Consider the following 26511-nt stretch of genomic DNA (forward strand, 5'->3'; position numbering starts at 1 on the left):
TCACTTGCCACACCCTAGTGATTATTCCTTAGATTACATTTAAAATATTCCACCTTCAGAGTTGTAGAGGCCTTACACTATTATATCCTCCAGCATTACTACTGTTAGTCTGTCTTTCCACCTCCAGTCTCTTGTGCCAATCCATCCCAAACATAATAGTTACTGATTGGCCGGGCGTGGTAGCTCATGCCTGTAATCCCAGCACTTCGGGAGGCCAGGGTGGGCAGATCAGCTGAAGTCAGGAGTTCGAGACCAGTCTGGCCAAAGAGACCAGCCTGGCCAACATGGTGAAACCTTGTCTCTACTAAAAATACAAGTATTAGCCAGGCGTGGTGGTGGATGCCTGTAATCCCAGCTACTCAGGAGGCTGAGGCAGGAAAATTCCTTGAACCCAGGAGGCGGAGGCTGCGGTGAGCTGAGATCGTGCCATCGCACTCCAGGCTGAGTGACACAGCAAGACTCTGACTTAAAAAAAAAAAAAGTTACAGATTCACCTCCCCCAAAATAGCTTATGACACTTCTCCGTTCAAAACATTAAAACTTATAGACTGAAACCCAAATCAACAGTTTGGGAATTCAAGGCTTCCTATTATTTACTGATAGATCTCATTTCTGTTTATTCCCAACAAGTTTAACTTACTGAACTCTTTGTTTTAGTCATTGATTTTAAGAAGTACAAGTGATACAACATAGCAGCCCCCCCTCCTTTTTTGTTTTTAAAAAAAAGAGGGAGTCTTGCTCTGTCACCAGGCTGGAATGCTGTGGCAAGATCTCAGCTCACTGCAACCTCCAACTTCTTCGTTCAAGCCTCAGCCTCTCGAGTAGCTGAGATTACAGGCACGTGCCACTATGCCCAGCTAATTTTTGTATTTTTAGTAGAGATGGGGTTTCATCATGTTGGCCAGGGTGGTCTCAATCTTCTGACCTCGTGATCCGCCCACCTTAGCCTCCCAAAGTGCTGGGATTACAGGCATGAGCCACCGCGCCTGGCCAACCTTTTTAAGGGCAAAAGAGTTACTGCAGTAAATGTGAATCTCAATTTTAAGATATATTCCAGCCATAATTCAACTAAGCTGACAGCCCTTTAAAAACATAGTAATTGGGCTGGGTGCAGTGGCTCACGCCTGTAATCCCAGCACTTTGGGAGGCCGAGGCGGGCGAAATCCCCTGAGGTCAGGAGTTTGAGACCAGCCTGGCCAACGTGGTGAAACCCTGTCGCTACTAAAAATACAACAATTAGCCAAGTGTGGTGGTGCATGCCTGTCTGTAATCTCAGCTACTCAGGAGGCTGAGGCAGGAGAATTGCTTGAACCTGGGAGGTGGAGGTTGCAGTGAGCCAAGATCGCGCCACTGCACTCTAGCCTGAGCAACAGGGAGACTCCACCAAAACCCACACACACAAAACACAGTAACTGGGCCGGGTGCAGTGGCTCATGCCTATAATCCCAGCACTTTGGGAGGCCGAGGCAGGTGGATCACTTGAGGTCAGGAGTTCAAGACCAGCCTGGCCAACATGGTGAAACCTCGTCTCTACTAAAAATGCAAAATATAGCTGGGCATGGTGGTGTATGCCTGTAACCCCAGCTACTAGGGAGAATGAGGCAGGAGAATCGCTTGAATCCGGGAGAAGGAGGTTGCAGTGAGCCGAGATCGCACCATTGCACTCCGGCCTAAGCAACAGAGGTGTTTCTCCACCTCAAAGAAGAAACAAAAAAAACTGAATGAGTTCCCTCAAGTGTGTTTTATATTTGGTTCTGGAATGCAGTAGAGATCATTTAAGATGTAGGTAAGGAAAAAATATTAATCACTTGTTTTGTGTGTTCTGTACTCACAATAAATGTGAACTGTCATGTAACAGTATTAGAACATAATTTACATGTTAACTTCTTTGCTCTGTCATTAGAAAGTAAGCTCCATGAAGGTAAGGGCTTTGTTTTGCTTACTAACGCAACCTGGCTGCCCTGAACAATACGGTGGGCACTCAAAAATGCTCTTGAATAAATCTGCCTGGAAAACCGAGCAATTCAAGGTGACAGAAGGCAAGATGGTTGCTCATCAGCAAATACCACTGAGGTCATGTAGTGAGCAAGGAGCCATGTGAGACACAGAAAGCAACCTAGTCAGAAGGAATGGTGTGTGTCTCCAACTCTGGCAGAACTCCAGCTTTCTGCTAGATCTAGTACATGGTCTATTTCCCAAAGTAAACTAATTTCTCTGTCTTATTTTTCATGCAGCTTAATTTTGTGTCAGGATGATTCTGTTTTAGAAACTGGCATTGGAACAAAAGGATATTTAGTTTTATGCCTATCCCTTGCCTAAGCTACCTTTTATAAGGACATTCAAAGCTACATTTGTTCTTAGGCATCGATCAAAAGAAGGTTTGCTACTTCACATATTAAAAAACGAAATCCAGGAGGGCACCACATACTTCAGAAAATTTTTATACGACTCCTAGATGTCATGCCACAGTGGCTGGTAAACTGCCAAAACAGAGGAAGGGTGCTTTATTTTCATGTAGTGTTTTGTTTTTTGTTTTTTGCTTTTTTTTTAATGTAAAAGCATTCTGTGTTAAATTCATCAAGGAATTGACAAAAAGCTACTTTCCTACACTTGACAGTAATATGTTTTCTGACATTCCTGTTATCAATTCCTCTGAAAATCATTTAGACATATACGACTATTAGTTAAAAAAAAAAAAAAACTGAGACTGAAATGCCAACATGAAAACCCTGCCAAATCCTTTACTCTTTTCTATTTCTGCCATTTTGATATTTCAAGTAGAGTCCAAGGAATAGACAGGAAGAAATGGTATCGCCTGACAGTCAATTCTAACAATTCTTTCCTTTAAGGAGAACATGGCAAACTTACACAGTACAACTGCATACGAGAACCAAACAAAGGAAGTACTGAAAATTCACCACGCAAATACTAATTGTTCAGCAATTCTCTCATCTCCCTTGTCATTAGCAAATACATTGCTAGTGGCTCCCTTAAGAAAAATTCCCATTCTCTGTTCTCTTTTACAGCAACGTTCTTTGAAAGTGTTATCTACAATCGTTCCCTCAATTCCTTCTGTGGCTTTCTCTCCTGAATCCACTCCAACCAAGCTTTCATTCACCCTTCTCCCTCTACCAAAACTGCTCACCAATGTCTGCAACAACCCCGCCCCACTAAATTCAATGGTCTCAATTCTCAGTCTTCATCTTACTGGTCCTGTCTGTAGCAACTGTCACACACAATCCAATCCCTCCTCCTCCTTCTCCGAAACACTTTCTCCACTTGCCTTTCACATACCACACTCTCTTCATGCCACACTCTCTTGGTTTTTCTTCTACTTTATTGGTCACTCCCTTCCCAATCCTTTCTTCATCTTTCACAGGAATGAGGAGGAATACCTAAGCTCTGGAATACCTCAAAGGACTAACCTGTATACTTCTTCTCTATCTGAGCTCTCCAGCACTCTCTATCCCCCTCTACTGCATTTCTCTCTCCAGGATTTTTTTTTTTTCAGATGGAGTCTCACTTTATCATCCAGGCTGGAGTGCAGTGGCGCGACCATGGCTCAGCAGTGTCAACCTGGTGGGCTCAAATGATCCTCCCGCCTCAGCCTCCTGAGCAGGTGGACTACAGGCACTCGCTACCACAGCTGGCTTTTTGTTTTTTTAGACATGGGGTCTCATTATGTTGCCCAGACTGGTCTCAAACTCCTGAACTCAAGTGATCCTTCTTCCTCGGCCTTCCAAAGTGCCAGGATTACAGGTAGGAGCCACTGTGCCTAGCCTCTCTCCAAGATTTAATGCTATAGGACACATTGCAGAGTTAATGTATTATTTTCTTTCTCTTAACAACGAGAACATTTCACAGGGTAAGCAGTTTTGCCTGTTTTGTTTAGTGTTGTATACCCAGTGACTAGACAGATTTAGCTCGTTGCAGGAAGCCAATAAATATTTGTTGAAAGAATGAATGAACAACAAAAATGGTAACAGTAACAACCACTTTGTACTAGGAACTTACCAACCAGACATTCCAATAAGCATATTACATACATTTCACTTAATCCTCAAACAACCTTATGAGATCTCTGAGGCTTTGGAGAGGAGTGGAAATCGGGGTGGTTAACATGCACCAAATTACCAAACTACTAAGTGGTAGTACCATGATTCAAACCCAAGTTTATCATCTTCAAAGATAATGCTCTTAATTCCTGCACAGTACCATTTTACTGAGTATTATTATTTCATTAGTTGTGGAATAAAGTCAACTGCTATTTGAAGAGTCAGCAATCTAAAATTCCCTGCAGTTGTGAATTAATCTCCATTTCCTTTGTGAAGACAAACTTTTTTTTAGTAACATCAATTTAAAAACTTTAGTGAAGATTCCTTTTTTTTTCTGAAGCAGGGTCTCACTCTGTCACCCAAGCTTAAGTACAGTGGCACAAATACAGTTCAAAGCAGCCTCAACCTTATGGGTTCAAGCAATCCTTCTGCCTCAGCCTCCTGAGTAGCTGGGACTACAGATGTGCACCACCATGCTTAATTTTTAAATATTTTGTAGAGATGAAGGTCTCACTATATTGCCCAGGCTGGTATTCAATTCCTAGGCTCAAGTGATCCTCCCAAAGTGCTGGGATCACAGGCATGAGCCGCTGCGCATGGCCAAGATTCTTTTTTAGGGCAAAGGATTCTATACTGCCATTTTCAGTGGCAACAATGAAGGTGAGAGGGCACACTATTCTCCTTCAAAGTGTTAATGGCAGTTCTTAAACTTTCAATCTCTCCCACTTCTATTAAAAAGCTCAAGACAGTGGTTTTCAAAACTAGCTGCAGAGTCACCTAGGAGCTTTGTGTTTTCTGAAAACAAGATTCCAACACCCAACTCCAGAGCAAACAGGGCCCAGAAACCCAGCATTTTATAAAGCTCCCCAGAAGACCTTGGTGGTTAGTCAAGTTTAGAAAACACCAAAGTTGGCAAGAGACTAACTCTCTATCTGAGCATCTGGCTCACTGCTTGACAATGACCAACTCTCTCATCTGTACCGACCTTCTTGGAAAGAGGAACAATGCTGTTGGGTCGAACAAGCCTCCGTTTCTTACAGCTCAGTACAGGACGTGTCCGGGCTGCCACACAGGTGCCATCAGATGATGAAGAGACTAGATTCAGTCGTTGCTTTTTATGTAATTGTTCCTCAGCATCAGAGCTGTCACCTGGAATGTGGTCTGCCAAGACAGGCTGAAGACTATACAAGGGGAAGGAAGAGTATTCTCAGAACACACAAATAAACAAAATAAATAAACAACAGCAACAACAAGAAAACACAAACAAAGCCTCTTATACTGGTTCAACCTCTATTTGCTAATGTTCAGACACAAAGAAGCATTCTAGAGCAGAAGCAGGTCTCCTCCTGATGTCTGCTAATCTACCTGTGTGCGCTTATGTGTAAGGCTCTTGGTGCACATTAACTACATCATGTATGAAAGGCAAAAAAAGTCAGTAAATAAACTCAAGTTCTAGTGATTGAGTTCTCCTCTACAACAAACACATGAGTAAATAAAGTCTAGAGAACTACAACTGGTTAGAAAATGATGAATTCTGCAAATGTTAATGGGCTTCCTTAGGATCAGTTCTATGAATCTTGAATTTTAGGGGTGTTGTACACATCATTCACTTGTATAGGATCTCCCTGAATATTTTTTTTTCTCCCTTGAATCTTAATAAATATAGATTTACAAATATAGCCTTTGGAGATCTAATCTGTCCTAGAGCAGAGGAGGTTAATATAAACACTTCCGAGGAATTCCTGTAAGATTAAAACAATAATAATTCACAATAACTGTAGTGTCTTTTATTTTACTCCATGCCCATTCCATTTTAGTAGGTAAAAGGAAAATACACAATTAATTAAAACACATTGCTTCATTATACAGTGAAGATTAAAAATGTTACTAAGTGATAAGGCTTCCGCTTCTTTAAACCAGGGTCAGTCCTGGCTAGCTAAAGAAAACTAAGAGCTCCAAAACACCTTTACAAGTCTAAGAGTAGGAAGTAGAAGAGCTAAAACTTACGTGTTAATAACTCCATTGACAGGTCTGAGTGCTCCACATGATTTGGTAGACAGTGACTCTGAAACATGACCAATAATAGGGGGACCATGGTTTTCCAATGGCTGAGAAAAAGACTCAATCTGAGTAAGAAAAAGGAAAAAAAAAAATTAACATGAACCCAACAGCACCCCTGCTTGAAAAGCACCACCACTTCATTTGCACAAAGCACCTAAAACTTCTGATGACCAATTTGAAAACCAAAACTTGAATGACTGAGGAAAAAGAAAATAAGAGAATCAGTGGCCAGGTATGGTGGCTCACAACTATAATTGCAGCACTTTGGGAGGCCAAGGCAGGAGGATTGCTTGAGACCAGGAGTTTTGAGACCAGCCTGGGCAACACAGTGAGAGACAGAGAGAGACGAGAGAGAGACAGAGACAGAGAAAGACGAGAGAGAGAGAGAGGGAGAGAGAGAGAGAGAGAGAGAAGGAGAATATGACATTAGCTTTGCTTTGGGAGAAAAAGGGATGAAGAATCCAAATGTACAGACTAAAAGTAAGTACCTATTGACAGGAAAATGACCTCAACAATTCTATGGAACGGAAGCTTAGCAAAACAATTACATAGTAACATAAGCCTTCAACTAATGATCAAGAAGGATATACTAATATCAGTATCAAGATGACTAAGAGGAAATTTAAATGTAGTCAGTATCTGCTTAACTCTAACAAAGTATACTAGAAGCTTGTTTTCTAAAAACCATGTTTTGTTTAAAAATACACACACAGACCGGGGATGGTGGTTCATGACTGTAATCCTGGCATTTTGAGAGGCCAAGGTAGGAGGATCTCTTGAGTCCAGGAGTTTAAGACCAGTCTGGGCAACATGACAAAACCCCAACTCTACAAAAAAATAAAAAATTAGCCGGGCATGGTGGTGCATGCATATAGTCCCAGCTACTCAGGAGCCTGAGGTGGGAAGAGGATCACCTGAGCCAGGAGGCAGAGGCTGCTGTGAGCCATGATCATGCCACTGTACTCCAGCCTGGGTGACAGAGTGAGACCCTGTCTCAATGAATGAATGAATAAACAAACAAATAAACACACACACACACATTTTTCCCTGACAGAAAACAAAGTTAATAAAATCTCAATGAATTTAATTATCTGATGGTATCAGATACTATTGTCTTCAGAGTATTCAAATATATGTTTAGAATATAAAATGAAACAACAGATGAGAAAGAATATAAAAAGTTTGATTTGCAGTATTCAAAACAAATTATATATTTACTAGGCTCCAAAGGGATAGGAATAGTTTGAATGCCAGTCATATGGCACCTCTGAGGTATATGCAATAAAGCAACAGATGCAGCTATCCCTCAGTTCTAGCAAGTGTTGAAATATCCCAGAAAGGCTGTGGGTCTTTGACTCCTTACTTTATTTTTTTGAGATGAAGTCTTGCTCTCCCACCCAAGCTGCAGTGCAGTGGCATGATATCAGCTCACCGTAGCCTCCGCCTCCCTGGTTCAAGCGATTCTCCTGCTTTGGCCTCCCTGAGTAGCTGGGATTACAGGCACACACTACCATGCCCATGTAATTTTTGTATTTTTAGTAGACACGGGGTTTTGCCATGTTGGCCAGGCTGGTCTTGAACTTCTCACCTCAAGTGATCCGCCCTCCTTGGCCTCCCAAAATGCTGGGATTACAGGTGTCCACCACACCTAACCTGTCTCCTTACACTTGAACTGACTCTGGGGCATGCTGAAGTTCTCTTTCCTATAAAAGCTTTCAAGGTAAATATTCCTATAAATGCTTCCTATAAATGCTTTCAAGGTAAATATTTTGAGGCTGAAATTCTATTTTTCAATACTGCTGATTTTTTTTTTTTTTTTTGGTCTTTATACCCCCAAGGAGAAAACACCAAAGGACTGAACCTGAAAGTAGTCCTAGACAAGCATCAAAAAAGAACAGATTGAGGCTGGGTGTGGTGGCTCATGCCTGTAATCCCAGCACTTTGGGAGGCTGAAGCAGACAGATCACCTGAGGTCAAGAGTTTGAGACCAACCTGGCCAACATCGTAAAATCCTGTCTCTACTCAAAATACAAAATTAGCTGGGCATGGTGGCACATGTCTATAATCCTGGCTCCTCCGGGAGGCTGAGGCATGAGAATCACTTGAACCCAGGAGGTGGAGGTTGCAGTGAGTCAAAATCACGCCACTGCACTGCAGACTGGGAGACAGAGAGAGACTCTGTCTCCAAAACAAAACAAAACACACACAAAAAAGCAGATTGGGGAGGTAAAGTTTTAATACAAATTATCCTAAAATACAGATGAAACTATATACACAGATTAAGTCACAGAAGTATGCTACAATGAGAGAACACTGAGAAAAGGCTGTCTTTTTTGTTGGATATCCTGTACATCTACTAAGATATCACAAACATCTTGAACAACTGTCAATACTATCAAAATTATAGTAAATCTGGCATAGACACATTGCCTTAAGCTCTACACAGATTTCCCTTGGAAAGCAACACGGTATTAAGTAGCAAGACCTATAAGGATATTCTTATCTTCTGACAAAATATTCTAACCAATTTTTAAAAATCTACCCTAAAGGAGTAACTCAACAAACACACCCCCAAAAATCTTATTCACAAAGGTGGTCACTGCAATGATATTTATCAATAATCTAAATACACTCAATAGTTACAAGCATTTTAACTATAGTTATCAGTTGTGGTACACCAAATCAAAATATTAAAAAGAACCATAAAGGATATTTCTTCTCTTATGCAAGAAGAGATTTCAAGAGACAAAAATAATAGTTTAATACAGTTGTAGTGACTAAAAATATACATACATAGATAACAAGACAAAGAGTGTTACACTTGTAAAACTATTCTGAAATTTTCTTTACATTTTAGGTAATATTTTTATATTAAAAAGAAACCCCCATAAAACCAAATACCCCCCTGAATGCTAGTAAGGATTTTACTGCACAGGGGAAACCTCAAAAAGACTAAACAAATATGGTATGACAAAGAACAAGAAAAATCAAAAGAATTTAAAATTCAGGTTGGCATTAACTAACAGATGTATCACTTCAGGCATGTTATAGGTTTTCTAGATTTCAGAAGTTCTGGTTTAGATGAAAAAGTTTCCTTTCAATAGAAAAATGTTGTTTAAAAAAAAAAAAAAACTCAAGAGTTTTTTGCTGAAATACCAATCCTTACTTCTGTTAATTTTATATTCACTTAAAATATAGCTTTCAGCATTAAATTATGGCAGTGATTTGATTTATATACCCACATGTTCTAGAAGGCACTACGTTTAAGAAATGGGTTGACTGACTCTCCATTTGATTAAGTTTTCTCGTAGGGATTATGAGATTTAACTGCAAGGACACTTGTCAAGATAAAATGTTTCTGCTCTCTAACAAAATCTCAATTCAAAACATTTATCTTTCTTATAGAAAGTCTGAAGAATATGTAAACTAAAATCACCAGTAATGTCACCATCCATATAGCTAACTACTACTGCTATAACAGCCTGTCTTGTTTCTCATGCCTGCAGGTGTATATATTTAAATACTATTCAGCTTTAATATGAATGTTATTGATTTTCTTATAAAAACCTGAATCTTCCTGGAATAATTCAGCTCCCAAATCAAAATTGAAGTCAACAGGCAGCACACTATTAACATGAAAATGTTGTCAAGAACATGAAGTATACAGAGATCAACAGCATAAACATCAGAAAGGGACTGTGGCTGGCCTGCATTCCCAGCCACACAAAAGGAAGCACTGGATATTCAGGAAGGATCTACTTAAGATCTTGGGAAATTCTGTAATCAAGCTAATATCCAAAAGCAGGCATTTGGACACGTCCTGCAACCCATCATCAATGCAAAGAGATTAAAATATTAATCCCAATCATAGTGTTCCATTTGGAAAAAGAAAAACATAAACACATAAACACACACAATTTCACCTAGCTCCTTAAATGCCGGCGCTCTCCCTTGAGACAAAATGAACACTTCCTATCCTGCAGTCTAAAAGGCTGCAAACACAGAGGGTAGAGACACATTAACAAACACTTCAGAAATATTAAATCCGCATAATAATTTCAGCTTCATTATTACTACTGCAGTGGTTTACATCATTAGTGTTTTTAGAAAACTAAAGCATGACTCAGATATCTGCTATCCAATAGGCAACTGCAAAAAGGATGAAAGAACTTAAGACTCTACTACCTAGAAAATAGGGATTATCATTGAAACTTCCATTTGAATTTTATTTGATGTTCAGATGAACTCAGGGTTTACGCATCCCACAGCCAGAAAGAAAAGAGTAGAAAAGCTAAAGTGGTAGACAGAGTGCCTCTGTAATCCCCTCCTCTCCAAAGCAGGGCCCTAGGGGATTATCTTTTGGCGTAATCTTACAGTTACAGGTAGCAAGGAGGGTTGCTGAATTGTTTTACCCCTGATTGAAACGGCCAGGTGTACAGCATAAAATTACTAACACAGCAATGAGATTCAAATTTGTTATTCACACAAAGCAGGCATCTGATTCATTACTCCACTTTCTGGGCCAGATCAAGTACGTGTGACAAAGAGGCCTTGAATGAAAAGCTAAGACTAAATAGTTTTTATGGGGGTGGTTTTTTCTAGGGTTTAAGAACCAGTGTCTACTAGATTTGTTTTACCAAAAAGTAGAGAGAGGGTTAAAGGGTAAAAACAGAGAGTCACACACTTAAAAACACACAATGAAATTAAACTCTACCTGCAAGTATGTATGTATTTTTACTTTATTCAATTAATGCCATGTCACACCTGCTTGCAATGTCATTTTTTAAAATGCATCACATTCATTTGGCTAGAAAAGTCAACAGTTCAGTTTTGGTTAGTTATTCCCTTCCCGACAAACATTAAAATGGGAAGAAAATGCTAACTGGGTGACAGGAATTTAACTTTTATTCCTGGTTTAAAATAGTTTTTGACTTTGTATGACTGATTTCATGTCTCAAGCCCACCCAGCCCCCATTTCAATGATACTGAGCATAGTTTTGCTTAAATTCACCAAAATACTGCTGGCCTATAAATAGTATACTAGCCATTTCCATTAGCTAGCACCATGGCCATAAAATTGTACTAAACAAGGAGTGGAAAGTTCTGAAAATTCCATTTTCACCAAGTTATTGCCGAGGCTTTAATTTCTGCATACGTGGGGCTATGTGCCTCACCTCCCTGCTTCTGCAGGTTGAGGATAAAAGAAAATCTATACAATTACATGAGAACAATTTTGAACCATTTTTTAAAAGTTTTAATTAGCATAATGCTGTTACAAATCCAATGGTTCCTAAAACTAAGATTCATGTTTACCAACACATGAAAATACCTATCTAGAATTTAAAGAAATACAGCAAATGCAAAAATGCATCTTAAATTCTTATTGTTCAACTTATTTATCCATAGTCCAATTTATTGTAAAAGACCTAACCTGTCAGTGTTTTCTAACACCGTGGGTCAAATATTTCTCGGTCAATATCTATCCCTTTACCTTCTACCCCAAAACCCTTGTCAGGCCAATGAACCACTCACTGTCCCTAGTGACTGCAAAACTTCAAAGAAGGGAAGAGTATTCCTGCTTAAACCAATGGAATGAAGATGTAGCTTGGACTGTGTAAAAAGAAACAGCAATAGCTTACATTTTTAGCATGCCTTTCTTCTGAGAAAGCATTAGCTCTTCACTTAATAGTACACTTGTTTTTCTCATCACTTCAGTAAAGTAGGATGAGTAAGGAAAGGGTAAAGGAGCAGGATCATTTTACAAACAGAAACTAACACACAAATAATGTGTTACTTGTTAATTGCCATAGAAGCAATGCTTTTGCTAAACAAAACCCTCCTTAACTTCAAATCTAGTATTTTAAAAAATATTTACCCAAGAAGGAGATTTTAAAAAATATATGCATGTGTCTGCTCATAGGTGCAAAAAAATACAGGAAAGATAATCCAAAACGTACTGAAATTGCTAACCTACAGGAGGTTGAATGAGAAAAGGATATAAAGAGAGAATGTATAACTTTTAGAACCACAATAATGTTTCACATACAAAAATAAAAATTAACAGTGGGAGGTGGGGGAACCAGGGAAGGCTAGAATTGGAATATTGTAGTAACAAACGAACCTAACTGTATTACAAAACAACATAACCATACTGAAAAATTTGGTGGAAGGAAATAACCTATGTAACTTCAAAAAACTGTATTTTGACTGCGTAACAGTTAACATACTGCACAAAAATATTGTACTCTAGTCAGTAAATGTGTTTTTCACAGGGGTATTAGATGACAATTGTGAGACTATATGGGTACTAGGATTAAACGAGCATCAATAAGGAAGGGGGGAAGGCTGCTGTGTTGAACTGGTATGAACTTATGGTTTTTAATATATACATACAGGCAAGTAGATACAGAAATATAGATGTGTGTGTATGCATGTGTGAGCATAGATACACATTTCCTTGCTTTGCCTTTTGAGTCATCCTAGAAGCAGTGACACTTACGAAGTAACAATGAGCACCACTAGTACTCAGATTTTAGTTTATAATAAAAGGAACCTGAGCTGGAGTAGGCAAAATACAAGAGTAACCTGGAACATCTAGTAGCAGAAAGTATTTCAAAATATAAGCAGTACATGCTAAAAGGACACAGGAGCCAATCTGAAAGAGCGCCCAGTACCCAAAATTGAGGTAACTGGAGCGACTGTATAACAGTAATAGGTTATAATCTATTAAATAAAATTAATATCCATGGGTGCATCCTGATATTAACAACTGAGTGAATGAATGAGTAAATAAATGAGGGGGGAAGACACCTCTTCCAAACAGAATTCCATTTAATACAGGTAGGAAATAGAACAATCACCCTTCAGTAAACAACACAGCAATAACTGCTGTAGGAAAAAGTCATCAGTGAACAATAAAATTATGGGTGAAAATACAATGAGCAACAGAATATTTACATAGTGTCTCCCTATAAGGCAGTCATTTATTCCAGCTGGGCAAAATGGCAAAACCCTGTCACAACAAAAAACATAAAAATTTGCCATGGTGGCACATGCCTGTGATCCCAGTTACTTGGGAGGCTGAGAGATGGGAGGACAGCCGAGCCAGGGAGGTGAAGGCTGGAGTGGTGACCACGACATTGCACTCCAGCCTGGGTGACAGAGTAAGACCCTATCTCTAAATAAATAAATCTATTGTCGTTTATTACAAAGGGGAAAACGCTGATTTTACAGAGGAGAAACCTGTCAGGCACCACCTTAACCAAGGGAACAAACCTATCATCACTATTAGAAACACAAGTCAACATCATGAACCCTCTGTAGTGTAGTGAAGAGTACAGTGTCTTCTGTGGCATTCCTGTAAAACAATGCGTAACCTCTAGTAATGAGAAAACACCAAAAAACACCAATTTGTGGAACGCTATACAAAATAACTGACCAGAAATTTTGTATCCAAGTAACGGAAGACAAAAACAGAACTCTCACATACTGAAGGACCCTTAGAGACACAAAAACTAAAAGCAATGACAGATTCTGGACAACAGAAAGGACATTAATAAGAAAACTAGTAATACAGAAATTCAAATAAATTGTCTATTACTCTGCATAAATTCAATGTTAATTTCAATGTTAATCAATGTTAATTTTGTGGTTCTGATAATTAACGATTATTGTGGCAAGATGTGTTAACATTAGGGAAAGCTGGGTGAAAATTATATAGAGACTCTGTACTACTATTTGAACACACACACACACACACTCTCTTTCTTTCTGACACAATCTCGCTCTGTTGGCCAGGCTGGAGTGCAGTGGCACGATCTTGGCTCACAGCAAACCTCTGCCTCCTGGGTTCAAGTGGTTCTTGTGCCTCAGCCTCCCAAGTAGCTGGGATTACAGGCACACACCACCACACCTGGCTAATTTTTGTATTTTTAGTAGAGACGGGGTTTCACCATGTTGGCCAGGCTGGTCTCAAACTTCTGGCCTCAGGTGATCCGCCCGCCTCTGCCTCCCAAAGTGCTGGGATTTTAGGTCACCATGCCCAGCCTAAAATCGTATTTTAAAAGAACGAAGAAAAAATATATCTAGCATTAAAAAAAAAAACTTCATTCATATGTAAATCTGTACAGTCTACAGGTTCCTATCAGTTACAGGATAAAGTACTCAAGATAAATATAGAATCCATTCTGAACTGGCCGAAACATCCAACACTCCATCACAGAAAAGTATTTGCAGTTCCCTGATAATGCTAGGCTCTTTCAAGTCTATGCTGCATTACACATTACTCCCTGCTGGAACTCACTCCCTACACCATCCTTCAGCAAGTCCATAAGGCTCAGAAACAAGTACATCATTCCCTAGGAAGCTACCTTTGCTGATTCCCTCCAGCACTCCCACTATATGCTTACTGGACCAACAAGAAGCACTCAAGAAAAGATAAGACACCTGATTCTACTTACAGAGTTTTTCAGACACAAAGTGCAGTCTGGAACAATAACAACAAGTTTTTACTAACTTTCATTATCTATCAAACATTGCTAAAAGCAAATCATACATTTTAACTTTGTAAGAAGGCTGGAAATCAGGTAGTGGGAGGAGAGTGGGACTCCTCCAATTTGGTTCTTGTTTTTAAAAATTGTTTTGGCTATTGGCCAGGTACAGTGGCTCACGCCTGTAATCCCAGCACTCTGGAAGGCCGAGGCAGGTGGATCACTTGAGGTCAGGAGTTCAAGAGCAGCCTGGCCAACATGGTGAAACCCCATCTCTACTAAAAATACAAAAACTAGCTGGGTGTGGTGGCACATGCCTGTAATCCCAGCTACTCGGAAGGCTGAGGCAGAAGAATCACTTGAACCCGGGAGGTGGAGGTTGCAGTGAGTGAGCCCAGATTACACCCCAGCACTCCAGCCTGAGTGACAGGGCGAGACTTTATCTCCAAAAAAAAAAAAAAAAATTGTTTTGGCTATTGAAAGTATTTTATGTTTCCATACACATTTGAAAATCAATGTTCAACTGTTACCAAAAACAGCACAACAAGGCCGGGCACGGTGGCTCACGCCTGTAATCCCAGCACTTTGGGAGGCCGAGGCAGGTGGATCACAAGGTCAGGAAATCGAGACCACGGTGAAACCCCGTCTCTACTAAAAATACAAAAAACTAGCCAGGCACGGTGGTGGGCGCCTGTAGTCCCAGCTACTCAGGAGGCTAAGGCAGGAGAATGGCGTGAACCCGGGAGGCGGAGCTTGCAGTGAGCTGAGATCGCGCCACTGCACTCCAGCCTGGGTGACAGAGTGAGATTCCATCTCAAAAAACAAAAACAAAAACAAAAACAGCACAACATAAACCAAAAAATCTTGCTGGGATTTTTCACTGGCTTTGCATTGAATCTGTGTGTCTAACATTGACTCTTCTAACGCACAACTATAGCATACATCTCCATTCACTTATGTAATCTTTTTCAAGAGTTTTATGGTTTCAGCAATAAAGTCATTAATGTCTTTTGTTAGACTTATCCCTAAGTATTTTATGTTTCTTGATGCTACTGCAAATGGAACTGTTTCTCTGGGTCATTTTTCAATTGTTTGCTCTAATAAATAAAAACAGAATTGACTTTTATATACTGACCCTGTATATGGAGACCCTGACTAAATTTATAATTCTCATAGGTTTAGGCAATTCCATGGGGTTTCTATGTATTGTAACTTCAGATACAAGCAGTTTGGCCCTATCTTTTCCAATTTCCATGCCTTTCATTGCTTTTTTCTTGCTGTATTGCATTAGCCAAGACAGAGTACAATGTTTTTGTTTGTTTGAGGCAGGTTCTCACTCTGTTGCCCAGGCTCAAGTGATCTCAGCTCAGTGCAACCTCCACTACCTGGGCTTAAGAGCAATTCTCCCACCTCAGCTTCCAGAGTAATGAGAACTACAGGTGCATGCCCCCACACCAGGCTCATTTTTGTATCTTTTGTAGAGATGGGGTTTTGTCATGTTGCCTGAGCTGGTCTTGAACTCCGAGGCTCAAGCGATCCGCCCACCTTGGCCTCCCAGAGTGCTGGGATTATAGGCATGAGCCACTGGGCCCAGCCTACAATGTTTTTAGGATGTATTTTTTTCCTAATTGTAGGCCAACAAAAAAAGCACTTTCACCAAGTAGTGTGAGTTAGTTAGGCACTGTTTGTTTTTTCCTAATTTTTAAACAGCATCACAGCTCAGGAATCAGGTTGTCTTCACCTTTTGATTTTCACGATTTTGACTACAAAGTTGTGATTCTCATGGCTATTAGTCTCAAAGTTTCATGATTTATTTATTTATTTATTTTGAGACAGAGTCTCACTCTGTTGCCCAGGCTGCAGTGCAGGGCCATGATCTCGGCTCACTGCAATCTCTGTCTCCTGAGTTCAAGAGATTCTCTTGCTTCAGCCTCCTGAGTAGCCGGGATTACAGGCATCTGCCACCACACCTGGATAATTTTTGTATTTTTTGTAGAGACTGGGTTTCCCCATGTTGGCCAGACTGGGGAAACTTCTGAAACTTCTGCCCTCAGGTGATCCACCCACCTCGGCCTCCCAAAGTGCTGGGATTACAGGCGTGAGCCACCGCGCTCGGCCTAAAGTTTCATACATTTGTAAACTGACTTTTCAAATTCAAAAATCCAGCCATTAAGTTCCTCAACTTTTTCCATCTTATTTTTTCCCCTTTTTCCTCATGAATAGAATATTCTCGTGTTTATTCATATGTATAATAATTTTCTATTGTATACAATGTATGCAATACATTATAGAGACTCTGAATTTAGTTAGCTTTTCCTAAAGAGTGTTTGGAGTCTATTTTGGTTCCCTCCTTAATCCTATGGTGAAAGCCTTAGTCCTGGGAAACATTCTTTAACTCTTTTAAGTGTGAGCTTTTATTGGTTTCAATCAAAGTCCTCTGGTTTTTGCCAAGTATAGCTGGAATTCAAACTCCAAATTCTGCCTTCCCTGCATTAGGCAATGATGATCTTCTCTGCTCAGCTCTTTTAGCCTTCCAATGTTGCTTTCCACTATGTCCTATAAAATCTTCCCTAAATGTGTGCAGTTCAGGGGTGAGCACAAAGACCTGAAAGGGGTTCAAATAGATTGTGGGCCTATGCCCCTCCCCATGTCCCATAGCTCCCTCTTTGCCACTACTCCCTCCTTCAATTTCTACCTACTTGGTAGCCCTGAACTCCATCCTCTGATAACATACAAGCCCATGAGGCAGTGACTATTGAATTCTAGAAGCTCTGGGGCACATGGACTGAGAATGCTCTCTTCTCTTCCTGGCAATACTTTCTGTCTGAAATTTTGCTGACAAATTGTTGAGTAATTTACCTAGTAACATGTACAGGCTCCAAGTCTGTCCTTCTTTGCTCATTACTTTTTCTTAGGCAGGGGAAAGCAGGCTTCTATTTGTTGAAGAGAGAGAATGAGAAGGTGGGGAAGATAAAAGGCATGTTTCAGAACACTAGAGAACAACTCTCAACCGCTTTTTACATTCTCTCTTTCCAAGGGCACACCCTCTTTGTTCAAAAGGAGTCTTAAATTTCACAGAAGCATTTATCTGTACACACATGACTTATCGGCAGCTACCAAGCTAGAGGCCCGTTAAGTTTTCTCTCCCTCAGCTAGCCTTACACCTTTAAAACTGCCTTTGAGTCAGAAATAAGAAGAGGTTAAAAAAAAAAAAAAAAAAGAGGCATTTTTCTAGGCATTCCTCCTTAGGTCTTCCCTTCCTCTAACCCACTGCTCTGTGGTATAAAAACAGTACCCACTTCCCCAACCCAGAAAATATTCCTTGATTTGCTCCATGACTCAAAAAAGGTTCACCCATGCATTCAGTCTCCAGTTCTTTTGCTCATAGGTTGGGTTCTTTTAGAACAACTTAGTTCAATAATATCTGTACTGTATTCAAGACCCAAGCAGATACATACTGGTTCTGTCAATAAACAATCATCCTGTTTGGAAATAAAGCAAAAAGACTATGTATCCTTGCAGTGTAGCACTGGGACATTACCTAACAAGCCCACCTAGGAATCATCTGACTCTCCATAAATTATTTAACTTTTGTTTTACCTACTATCTATAATTGATTAGGGCCCAGAAGTCTTACTGGATGTTTATTTTAGAACGCTGACAAGTTAAAGTTGGTGTGCATCTTGTTGAAAACAATGTCCAAAATTACAGCTTTATTGTTCATTAACAATTTTTGTATGCTACTGAGTAATCATATTCCTGCATTCTTCCTTTTTATTTGGTATTAAAATACTGTTAACAGTTTGGTCACCATCATGATTCCCTCGTTATTCAGTAAATCACTATATATTTAGGAATTATGTCTAGGCTGGTGCAGTGGTTCACGCCTGTAATCCCAGCACTTTTGGAGGCCAAGGCCAGCAGACTGCTTGTTCTCAGGAGTTTGAGACCAGCCTGGGAAACATGGTAAAACCCCATCTCTACAAAAAAATACAAATATTAGCCGGACATGGTGGCGCATGCCTGTAGTCCCAGCTACTTTGGAAGCTGAGGTGGGAGGATGGCTTGAACCTGGGAGGTAGAGGCTGCAGTGAGCCAAGGTCACGCCACTGCACTCCAGCTTGGGTGACAGAGTAAGACCTGGTCAAGAACGAATGAACAAACGAAAGAACAAATGAACGAATGAGAAAAAGAGACAAAGAGACAAATAGAAAGAGAGAGAAAGAGAGGGAAGGAAGGAAGGAAGGAAGGAAGGAAGGAAGGAAGGAAGGAAGGGAGGGAGGGAGGGAGGGAGGGAGGGGGGAGGGAGGGGGGAGGGGAGGGAGGGGAGGGGAGGAATTATGTCTAATGTTCTGAAACTATATTTTGACAATTCTAAAGATACTGATTTTTTTTTGTTAATTCCAGCTTAGTTTCAGAAATGAGAATACAAAAATTAAACATAATAGAAAATATCTCTGACATTATTATTTTTAAACCACAAGTCTTCAAATATATTTCTGGGTAATAAACAAGTGCAGTCCAGGAGTTTGAGGTTGCAGTGAGCTACAGTGTGCCACCGCACTCCAGCCTGGGTGACAGAGCAAGAACCTGTCTTAACCAAAAAAAAAAAAAAAAAAAGAATAAATACACCTACCTCCATTTGGGGAAAAATTTAATAAAATGGAACACAGGATGGGTACATGTGGGTATGAAAATTTACAGTGGTCCTCTGTCCCGGGTAAACTAATTTATTTATTTATTTTAAGCAAAACTGAGAAAAACCGCTTTCCTAAAATTTAAAACAAAACAAAACAAAAAAATCTGGAGAACAAACAAGCAAAGTTAAATACTGCCTTCTTATACAGAAAAACTTTGTGTGGCAATTGACATAGGCATGGCTTTGCAAATATTTGGCATTTTAAAAATTTAAGTCACTTAATAGCTTTTAAGAAACATATGCTCTGCAACCCATTCTACTAATAATAAACAATGGAAATGTATTGTCCCTGCCCCACCCAGCCCGTCTTCTCTAACACTTTCTGAACGCTTTTCGGAAAGCATGGATATATTCATAAAGGGTAGTTAATTGACAAAAACAGGGACAGGGTAATCTCTCCTTGACAAAAAACTGACAGTGTATACTTAGTTGTTTTCATTATTTATTTTACTCAATCCAAAAAGCATTCTATTGCACAACGTAGACACTAGAATGGCCAACACAAAGGGAAAGATGGTCTTGACCTTCAAGAACCTTACAATTTAATACACACAAAGGAATCTTTTTTTTTTTTTTTTTTTTGAGGCGGAGTCTCGCTCTGTCGCCCAGGCTGGAGTGCAGTGGCCGGATCTCAGCTCACTGCAAGCTCCGCCTCCCGGGTTCCCGCCATTCTCCTGCCTCAGCCTCCCGAGTAGCTGGGACTACAGGCGCCGCCACCACGCCCGGCTAATTTTTTTTTGTATTTTTAGTGGAGACGGGGTTTCACTGTGTTAGCCAGGATGGTCTCGATCTCCTGACCTCGTGATCCGCCCGTCTCGGCCTCCCAAAGTGCTGGGATTACAGGCTTGAGCCACCGCGCCCGGCCAGGAATCTTACAATTTAACACACAAGCGAATAAATGAAGGGCAGGGAAAGGAACAAGCTCCTGAAGAGTGTGTGTGTGTTACAAGTGAATCTGTATAAACTATCTCACAATCACTGTGGACTTTTTAAGATAATGAGAATCAGTAACACAATAAGGGACTGTTATGCCCTGTCCTTCAGAAGTGCTGAGGTGAGAGAAACATGACTATAGGGAAATTACTCAAAAAAGTTTGGAATCCTTAAATTCTATATACAAATATGTAAATATCTACATAGAACCTACTCCCCTATCACATATGCCTGTTTCATGTTTCTTGTACTCATACCATCAATTTATCTGTTTTCTTTCTCACTTAACGATTTTTATCCTGAATAGACCATTCGCTAAAAGTTTTATTAATAACTTAAAAAAATTCTGTAAACAGCATGCCATGAACTTATATTATAGACTTATATAGTGGCAAAACTTGGCGTTCTGCTCTTTAATTTATTCAAAACTACTTTCCAGTTAAGAACTATCAATCTTCTAGTGTCTTCACATTTATCTCTAGAAACAGTGGCTGGCTTTCAAAACTAGGTGAAAGATCTTTCCAAGATCTGAACATCTCCAACATCTGCCTCAGAGAAAATTTAGTTTCCACCACATCATGCGTTCCTGCTAACAATCATTAAAATAAATAAAAGAACTATAAGGTTGGTTTATTTGCAGATACAAGAACAGCTTGCTTAACTCACCATTTAAAAAGCCAGCACTTCATACTAGCCTTATTATGTGAAGCATAATCAAAATAATAAACTACTGTTGTAGGACTTTGGAATTTCTAATTAAGTTATGGAGACTTAAATCAAGAAATATGAATATTCATAAAACCCAGTAACCTTTTAGGCAAAGTAAAAAAGTGAAAGAAATAAACAAATGCTCTTGGAATTCAGAAAGAAAATTAACTATGGTATTGAGAGAAACCAAGAAAGAGAAGGAATCAAAGCAGAGCTAGGATACAGAAGGAAACAGAAAATGACAGCTTAATGCTCATTACAGAATAAGAGTGAGTCACCCATAGAGACCATTTTCAGTGTTCTTGCGAATTTAACCTCTAGTCTAACCTTTTAATGAAAAGGCTGTAATATATTAGAGTGGCCCAGAAAGGTGACCTTATGTCTCAAGTGTCAGAGCCACACCCAGGTCTCCTGATTCCCAATGATACTCCCTAATGCCTTACTTGCTCTGGCTGTAGTGTCTTGAGAGTTGGAGCTGCTTTTAATCCTATTGGTCAGCTACACAGCTGCAGGAGGGGCCCTAGGTTACCTATTCAGAAATTCAGATCTTAAAATGCCATAAGTGATAAAAGTAGATACAATTCCCCTCCTTCGGCCAATGCAAGGATCCTAGTTACAGAGAAGAAATGGTGTGCCAAGACAACACCCTTAATTCTTACGCATTTCACCCTTTCTATCTTTTATACTTACCAATTTATCAGTCCCATGATCTGTCTTCACCTCAGAACTAAGTGGAAGAAATAAGTCTGTTGTATGCTCTGGGGGAGGTACCTCCCCAAGAACTATCAACCCCTGCAGGATAGAGAGGAGAAAAATAACATAAGTGAGCAGTATAAATTTCAAATTTAATTTAGGAGTTAGTCTCAAAAGGACTGCTGGTGTACTAGAGGCCCCCCTCTTCCTTATCCTATGGTTCAGAAACAAACTATACCAGCGGCAGCTTTGTTTTCCCAAAGAGTTATTTCAACAAGAAGCAGACCCAGGCTCCCCTCTCTGCCACTTGACTAATCTGACCTACATGGCTCATCAGCCATTTAGCATATTTATCCATATCTTTCAGATCTGAAACTCTTTACCAGATTATGGCATTTTATACCATATTACTAGACTCCACTAGATTAACAGCAGCAATGCAGTTTTTCTAGACAACAAATGCAGTTTATGAATTACTAAGCTGAAAATGCTACTATTATCAATCATGTACTCCATCAACTATACCTGCACAAACAAAACTCAATGAAACAAATGTGGAACAGTCCCCTACAAGTTATCAGAAACCAAGAGCTTTCTTAAAAGCTGGCCCAAAGGCACCTGTTTTTCATAAGCATAAATATTACTTCAGATTAAGTTCCTGCTTGACAATTTCAAATTCAGACCTTTGGAAGTCATTCCAGGAAACAATTTACATAAAAAGAAATTAAAAATGAACCCACAAGTTCTCCTCACAGTAGGTATAATGAGCCAGGATGGGTAAAGGCAGAAGTTATCTTATTAAGGAAAAAAAAATACTACACACGAATCCCACCACGGATGCAGGATGCAAGAAGAGGTGACAAAAATAAGGCTATGACACTATATAACCGAAAGACTGGGATGCAAGCGATCAGGGCTCCCAAACTCTTTCTCTGGTCGAAAAAAATAGAGATCTAACTAGATTAAGAAGCTCTTAATGGAAATTTTGTATCAGAATCACCTGGTGAACCTTATCAAACTATACTGGCTTAGGTCCAACATCTACTCAGTACCTCTGGGGGTGGGGCCAGGTAGTCTACCTTTTCATGGGGGAAGAGTGCAGGAGGGGGCAGGGCATGGTGGGTACATGGAGGTGGGTGTCTGTGTCTGTGTCTCTCTCTCTCTCTTCCCTGCTATGTTACCCAGGCTGATCCTGGGCTCCAGCAATCCTCCCACTTCAGCCTCTGGAGTAGGTGGGATTACATGTGCCTACCACCATGCCCAGAGCAGGATATTCTACTATTCTTTAAAAGCTCCCCGGTAAGTCCTAAACTTGTAAAGTTGAAAAACACCAGACTTGATTAGTTTGGACTCAAAGAACATCCTAAAGTATAGATTTAGGGGACCAGAGATTGTGACTGTATTAGTCTGAGCTCTCTAGGCCATACAACAGACTCTTACGAGCCACTAAACCAGATGATCCATCCCTGGGGTCCTTGTAACTAAAAAACCAATATGAAATATGAGCTGCAGAAAAGGGGGGAAAACATTAAGAAAGAAAAATAGAATTTTATTTTTTTTTAGACGGAGTTTTGCTCTTGTTGCCCAGGCTAGAGTGCAATGGCACGGTCTTTGGCTCACTGCAACATCCACCTCCCAGGTTCAGGCAATTCTCCTGCCTCAGTCTCCTGAGTAACTGGCATTACAGGCATGTACTACCATGCCCGGCTAATTTTGTATTTTTAGTAGAGACGGGTTTCTCTATGTCGAGGCTGGTCTCGAACTCCTGACCTCAGGTGATCCGCCCGCCTCGGCCTCCCAAAGTGCTGGGATTATAGGCGTGAGCCATCGCGCCCAGACTTATTTCAGCTTTTTAAGAAGAAATATGTATCTCTTTTTCTTTTGAAAGCAAAAGAAGCACTGCCTACCTATTCTGGAATATGACTACACTTAGCCTATACCAAAAATGAGAGGCCCGGCATGGTGGCTCACACCTGTAATCCCAGCACTTTGGGAGGCTGAGGCAGGTGGATCACATGAGGTCATCAGGAGTTCCCTGGCCAACATGGTGAAACCCCATCTCTACTAAAAATACAAAAATTGCCCAGGTGTCGTGGCACATGCCTGCAGTCCCAGCTACTCGGAAGGCTGAAGAAGGAGAATCGCGTGAACTCAGGAGGCAGAGGTCGCAGTGAGTCGAGATCGCACCATTGCTCTCCAGCCTGGGCGACAGACCAAGGCTCTATCTCCAACAACAACAAAAATGAATTGGAGGCTGGGTACGGTAGCTTACACCTGTAAACTTAGCACTTTGGGAGGCTGAGGCCAGGAGTGGGAGACCAGCCTGGCCAACACAGTGAAACCCCGTCTCCAGCAAAAACACAAAAAATTAGCCAGGCGTGGTGGCGAGCCCCTGTAATCCCAGCTACTTGGGAGGCTGAGGCAGGAGAATCGCTTGAACCTGGAAGGCATAGATTGCAGTGAGCCAAGACTGCGCCACTGCACTCCAGTCTGGGCAATAAGAGTGAAACTCCAACTCAAAATTTAAAAAATTAAAAAAAAAAAAAAAAAAAAGAACTGGAGTCTCCTCAGAAACAAGAGAAAGGTCATTAACTAGTAAGCAAGAAACATTTACCCTAGCCTTTAAAATGAGGTTTCTCTGGTTAAAAGAACTTCTGCTTCAAAATACTTTCTTCCCTAAACAAAAGCATAAAATACACCTTACAAACTTTATCATGTCCAAGTAAAAACTATTTGCAAAAGACAGCTATCTTGTACATCACTGCCTTCTAAAAATGTTGTATTCAACAGACACTCCCTGCTTAAGGGCCCAAACTGCCTTCCTGTTTCCTGTATAAAGCAAGTCAAAAATCATTTTAGTATTCAAATTTTCCCATAACCAGTTCCTTTTTTTAAGATCGATTTCCAACTACTTTCCCCAAATATCTCTGTTAGTGTTATACCAATTGCATCATCTCCTAGACAAATGTTTCAATGTATGTGAAGCTGTTGCTGCTGCTGGAGGTAGGGGTTATTAGTCAGTTAAAGGTTAAAAAAAAACTGAATTAACGGTTAAAACATAAGCTGTTCATCTTTATTCATACTGATTTTTATATTTTATCAGTCCAAATTGCCGTTCATCCTTCCAAAGAGATTTTCAACAAGTCCCACCTCCTTCCAAGAAAATGCCCTGGTTAATGAGTTCCTACTTGCTTTATCCATACTGCCAGACGACCTAAAGCATGGTGATTTTATCTTACATTCTGTATATTTAAATCTCATTTCCACAGCATTCATAATCTTATGCCACATTATTTATTTCACTTACTATTGCCTCAGTTTCTTGTTTGTTGAGACAGGGTCAAGCTCTGTCACCCAGGCTGGAGTGCAGTGGCATGGTCACGAATCACTGTAATCTCCCTCTCCCGGGATCAAGTGATCCTCCCACCTCAATCCCATAAATAGCTGGGATAACAGGTGCATGCCACCATATCCAGCTAATTTTTAAATTTTTTTTTTGGTAGAGATGGGGTTTCACCAAGTTGCTCAGGCTGGTCTCGAACTCTTGGACTCAAGTAATGCACTTGCCTCGAGCTCCCAAAGTGCTGGGATAACAGGTGCAAGCCACCACACCCAGCTAATTATTCTATTTTTTTGGTAGAGATGGAATTTCACCACGTTGCCCAGGCTCATCTCAAACTCCTGGACTCAAGCAATCCACCTGCCTCGGCCTTTTTTTTTTTTTTTGAGACGGAGTCTCGCTCTGTCGCCCAGGCTGGAGTGCAGTGGCCGGATCTCAGCTCACTGCAAGCTCCGCCTCCCGGGTTTACGCCATTCTCCTGCCTCAGCCTCCCGAGTAGCTGGGACTACAGGTGCCCGCCACCTCACCCGGCTAGTTTTTTGTATTTTTTAGTAGAGACGGGGTTTCACTGTGTTAGCCAGGATGGTCTCGATCTCCTAACCTCGTGATCCGCCCGTCTCGGCCTCCCAAAGTGCTGGAATTACAGGCTTGAGCCACCGCGCCCGGCCCTCGGCCTTTCAAAGTGCTGGAATTACACGTGCAAGCCGTTGCACCCAGCCTTTAATTGTTAACTTATGTTAGTTTCTTGAAGATGTGGACAAAATACAAATATATTTAAATGCCCCATGTCTCCTAGCAGAGTCATACACCAAGAAAATAAATGCATAGCAAATATTTGTCGAGTTGTATAAATTTTCTTCTAACAGGAAAATATTAAGTTTATAATAATTATAGCCAGAAGATAAATCCAACAATTAGATATAAAATTACTCCTTCAATTTTTTTCAGTTATATGAAAGGATACAGTATTTTCCAAAGGGAAGAATTTTTCCTTAAACTACAGAATAATTTCGAAATACAACCCTCAGAGAGACGATGGAGACACCTTCTCCTAAAAGAGTATAATAAAACTTGGTAGGAACCATCTATTCATCGACATCATTTTATAGACCCACAGAGGATGTAGGTCAAAGCTTATGTCTCTACAGGCCAACACATGGCAGAACTGGGGCAAAAGGCTGGATCTAACTAATACTTCACTTCTTTTGTGTTCATTTAAATCAGTCATTTATCCACTCATCAGCATTTGTTAGGTGCTAAGGATACAAGAAAAAATAAGAGACCTATCCCTCTCCCCTAACCCATCCTTCAAAGTGCTTATTACATTCTAATACTGGGGGCAAAGAAAAACAATGTAAATAGATAAATGTTATGTACTATATTAGAAGGTATTAAATGCTAAAGAGAACAAAATACAGGATAGTGAGGGGATTAAGAAGTGGAAATGGTGAAGGAGGTCGTGACGGCTCATGCCTATAATTCCAGCACTTTGAGAAGCCAATGCAGGAGGATTACTTGAGGCCAGGAGTTCAG

General features: G+C 40.3%; 1 protein-coding gene across 25 annotated transcripts in view; it reads right to left on the minus strand.

Moving 5' to 3' along the window:
- The window catches only part of KANSL1 (KAT8 regulatory NSL complex subunit 1), a 196771-nt gene that overhangs the window by 29141 nt on the left and 141119 nt on the right, over nt 1–26511 (minus strand). For 18 of the 25 annotated variants that reach the window (XM_065531769.2, XM_065531765.2, XM_005584525.5 and 15 more), the window contains 3 exons: nt 21636–21737; nt 6063–6181; nt 5041–5236 (listed from right to left, as the gene is read on the minus strand). In XM_065531769.2, the coding sequence (XP_065387841.1) occupies nt 5041–5236; nt 6063–6181; nt 21636–21737 (417 nt within the window). The remainder of the gene's footprint in view (nt 1–5040; nt 5237–6062; nt 6182–21635; nt 21738–26511) is intronic. The other 7 variants (XM_074019992.1, XM_074019989.1, XM_065531764.2 and 4 more) reach the window with 1 other exon arrangement.

Source organism: Macaca fascicularis, chromosome 16 (genome assembly GCF_037993035.2).
Source record: "Macaca fascicularis isolate 582-1 chromosome 16, T2T-MFA8v1.1".
Classification (NCBI taxonomy): domain Eukaryota; kingdom Metazoa; phylum Chordata; class Mammalia; order Primates; family Cercopithecidae; genus Macaca; species Macaca fascicularis.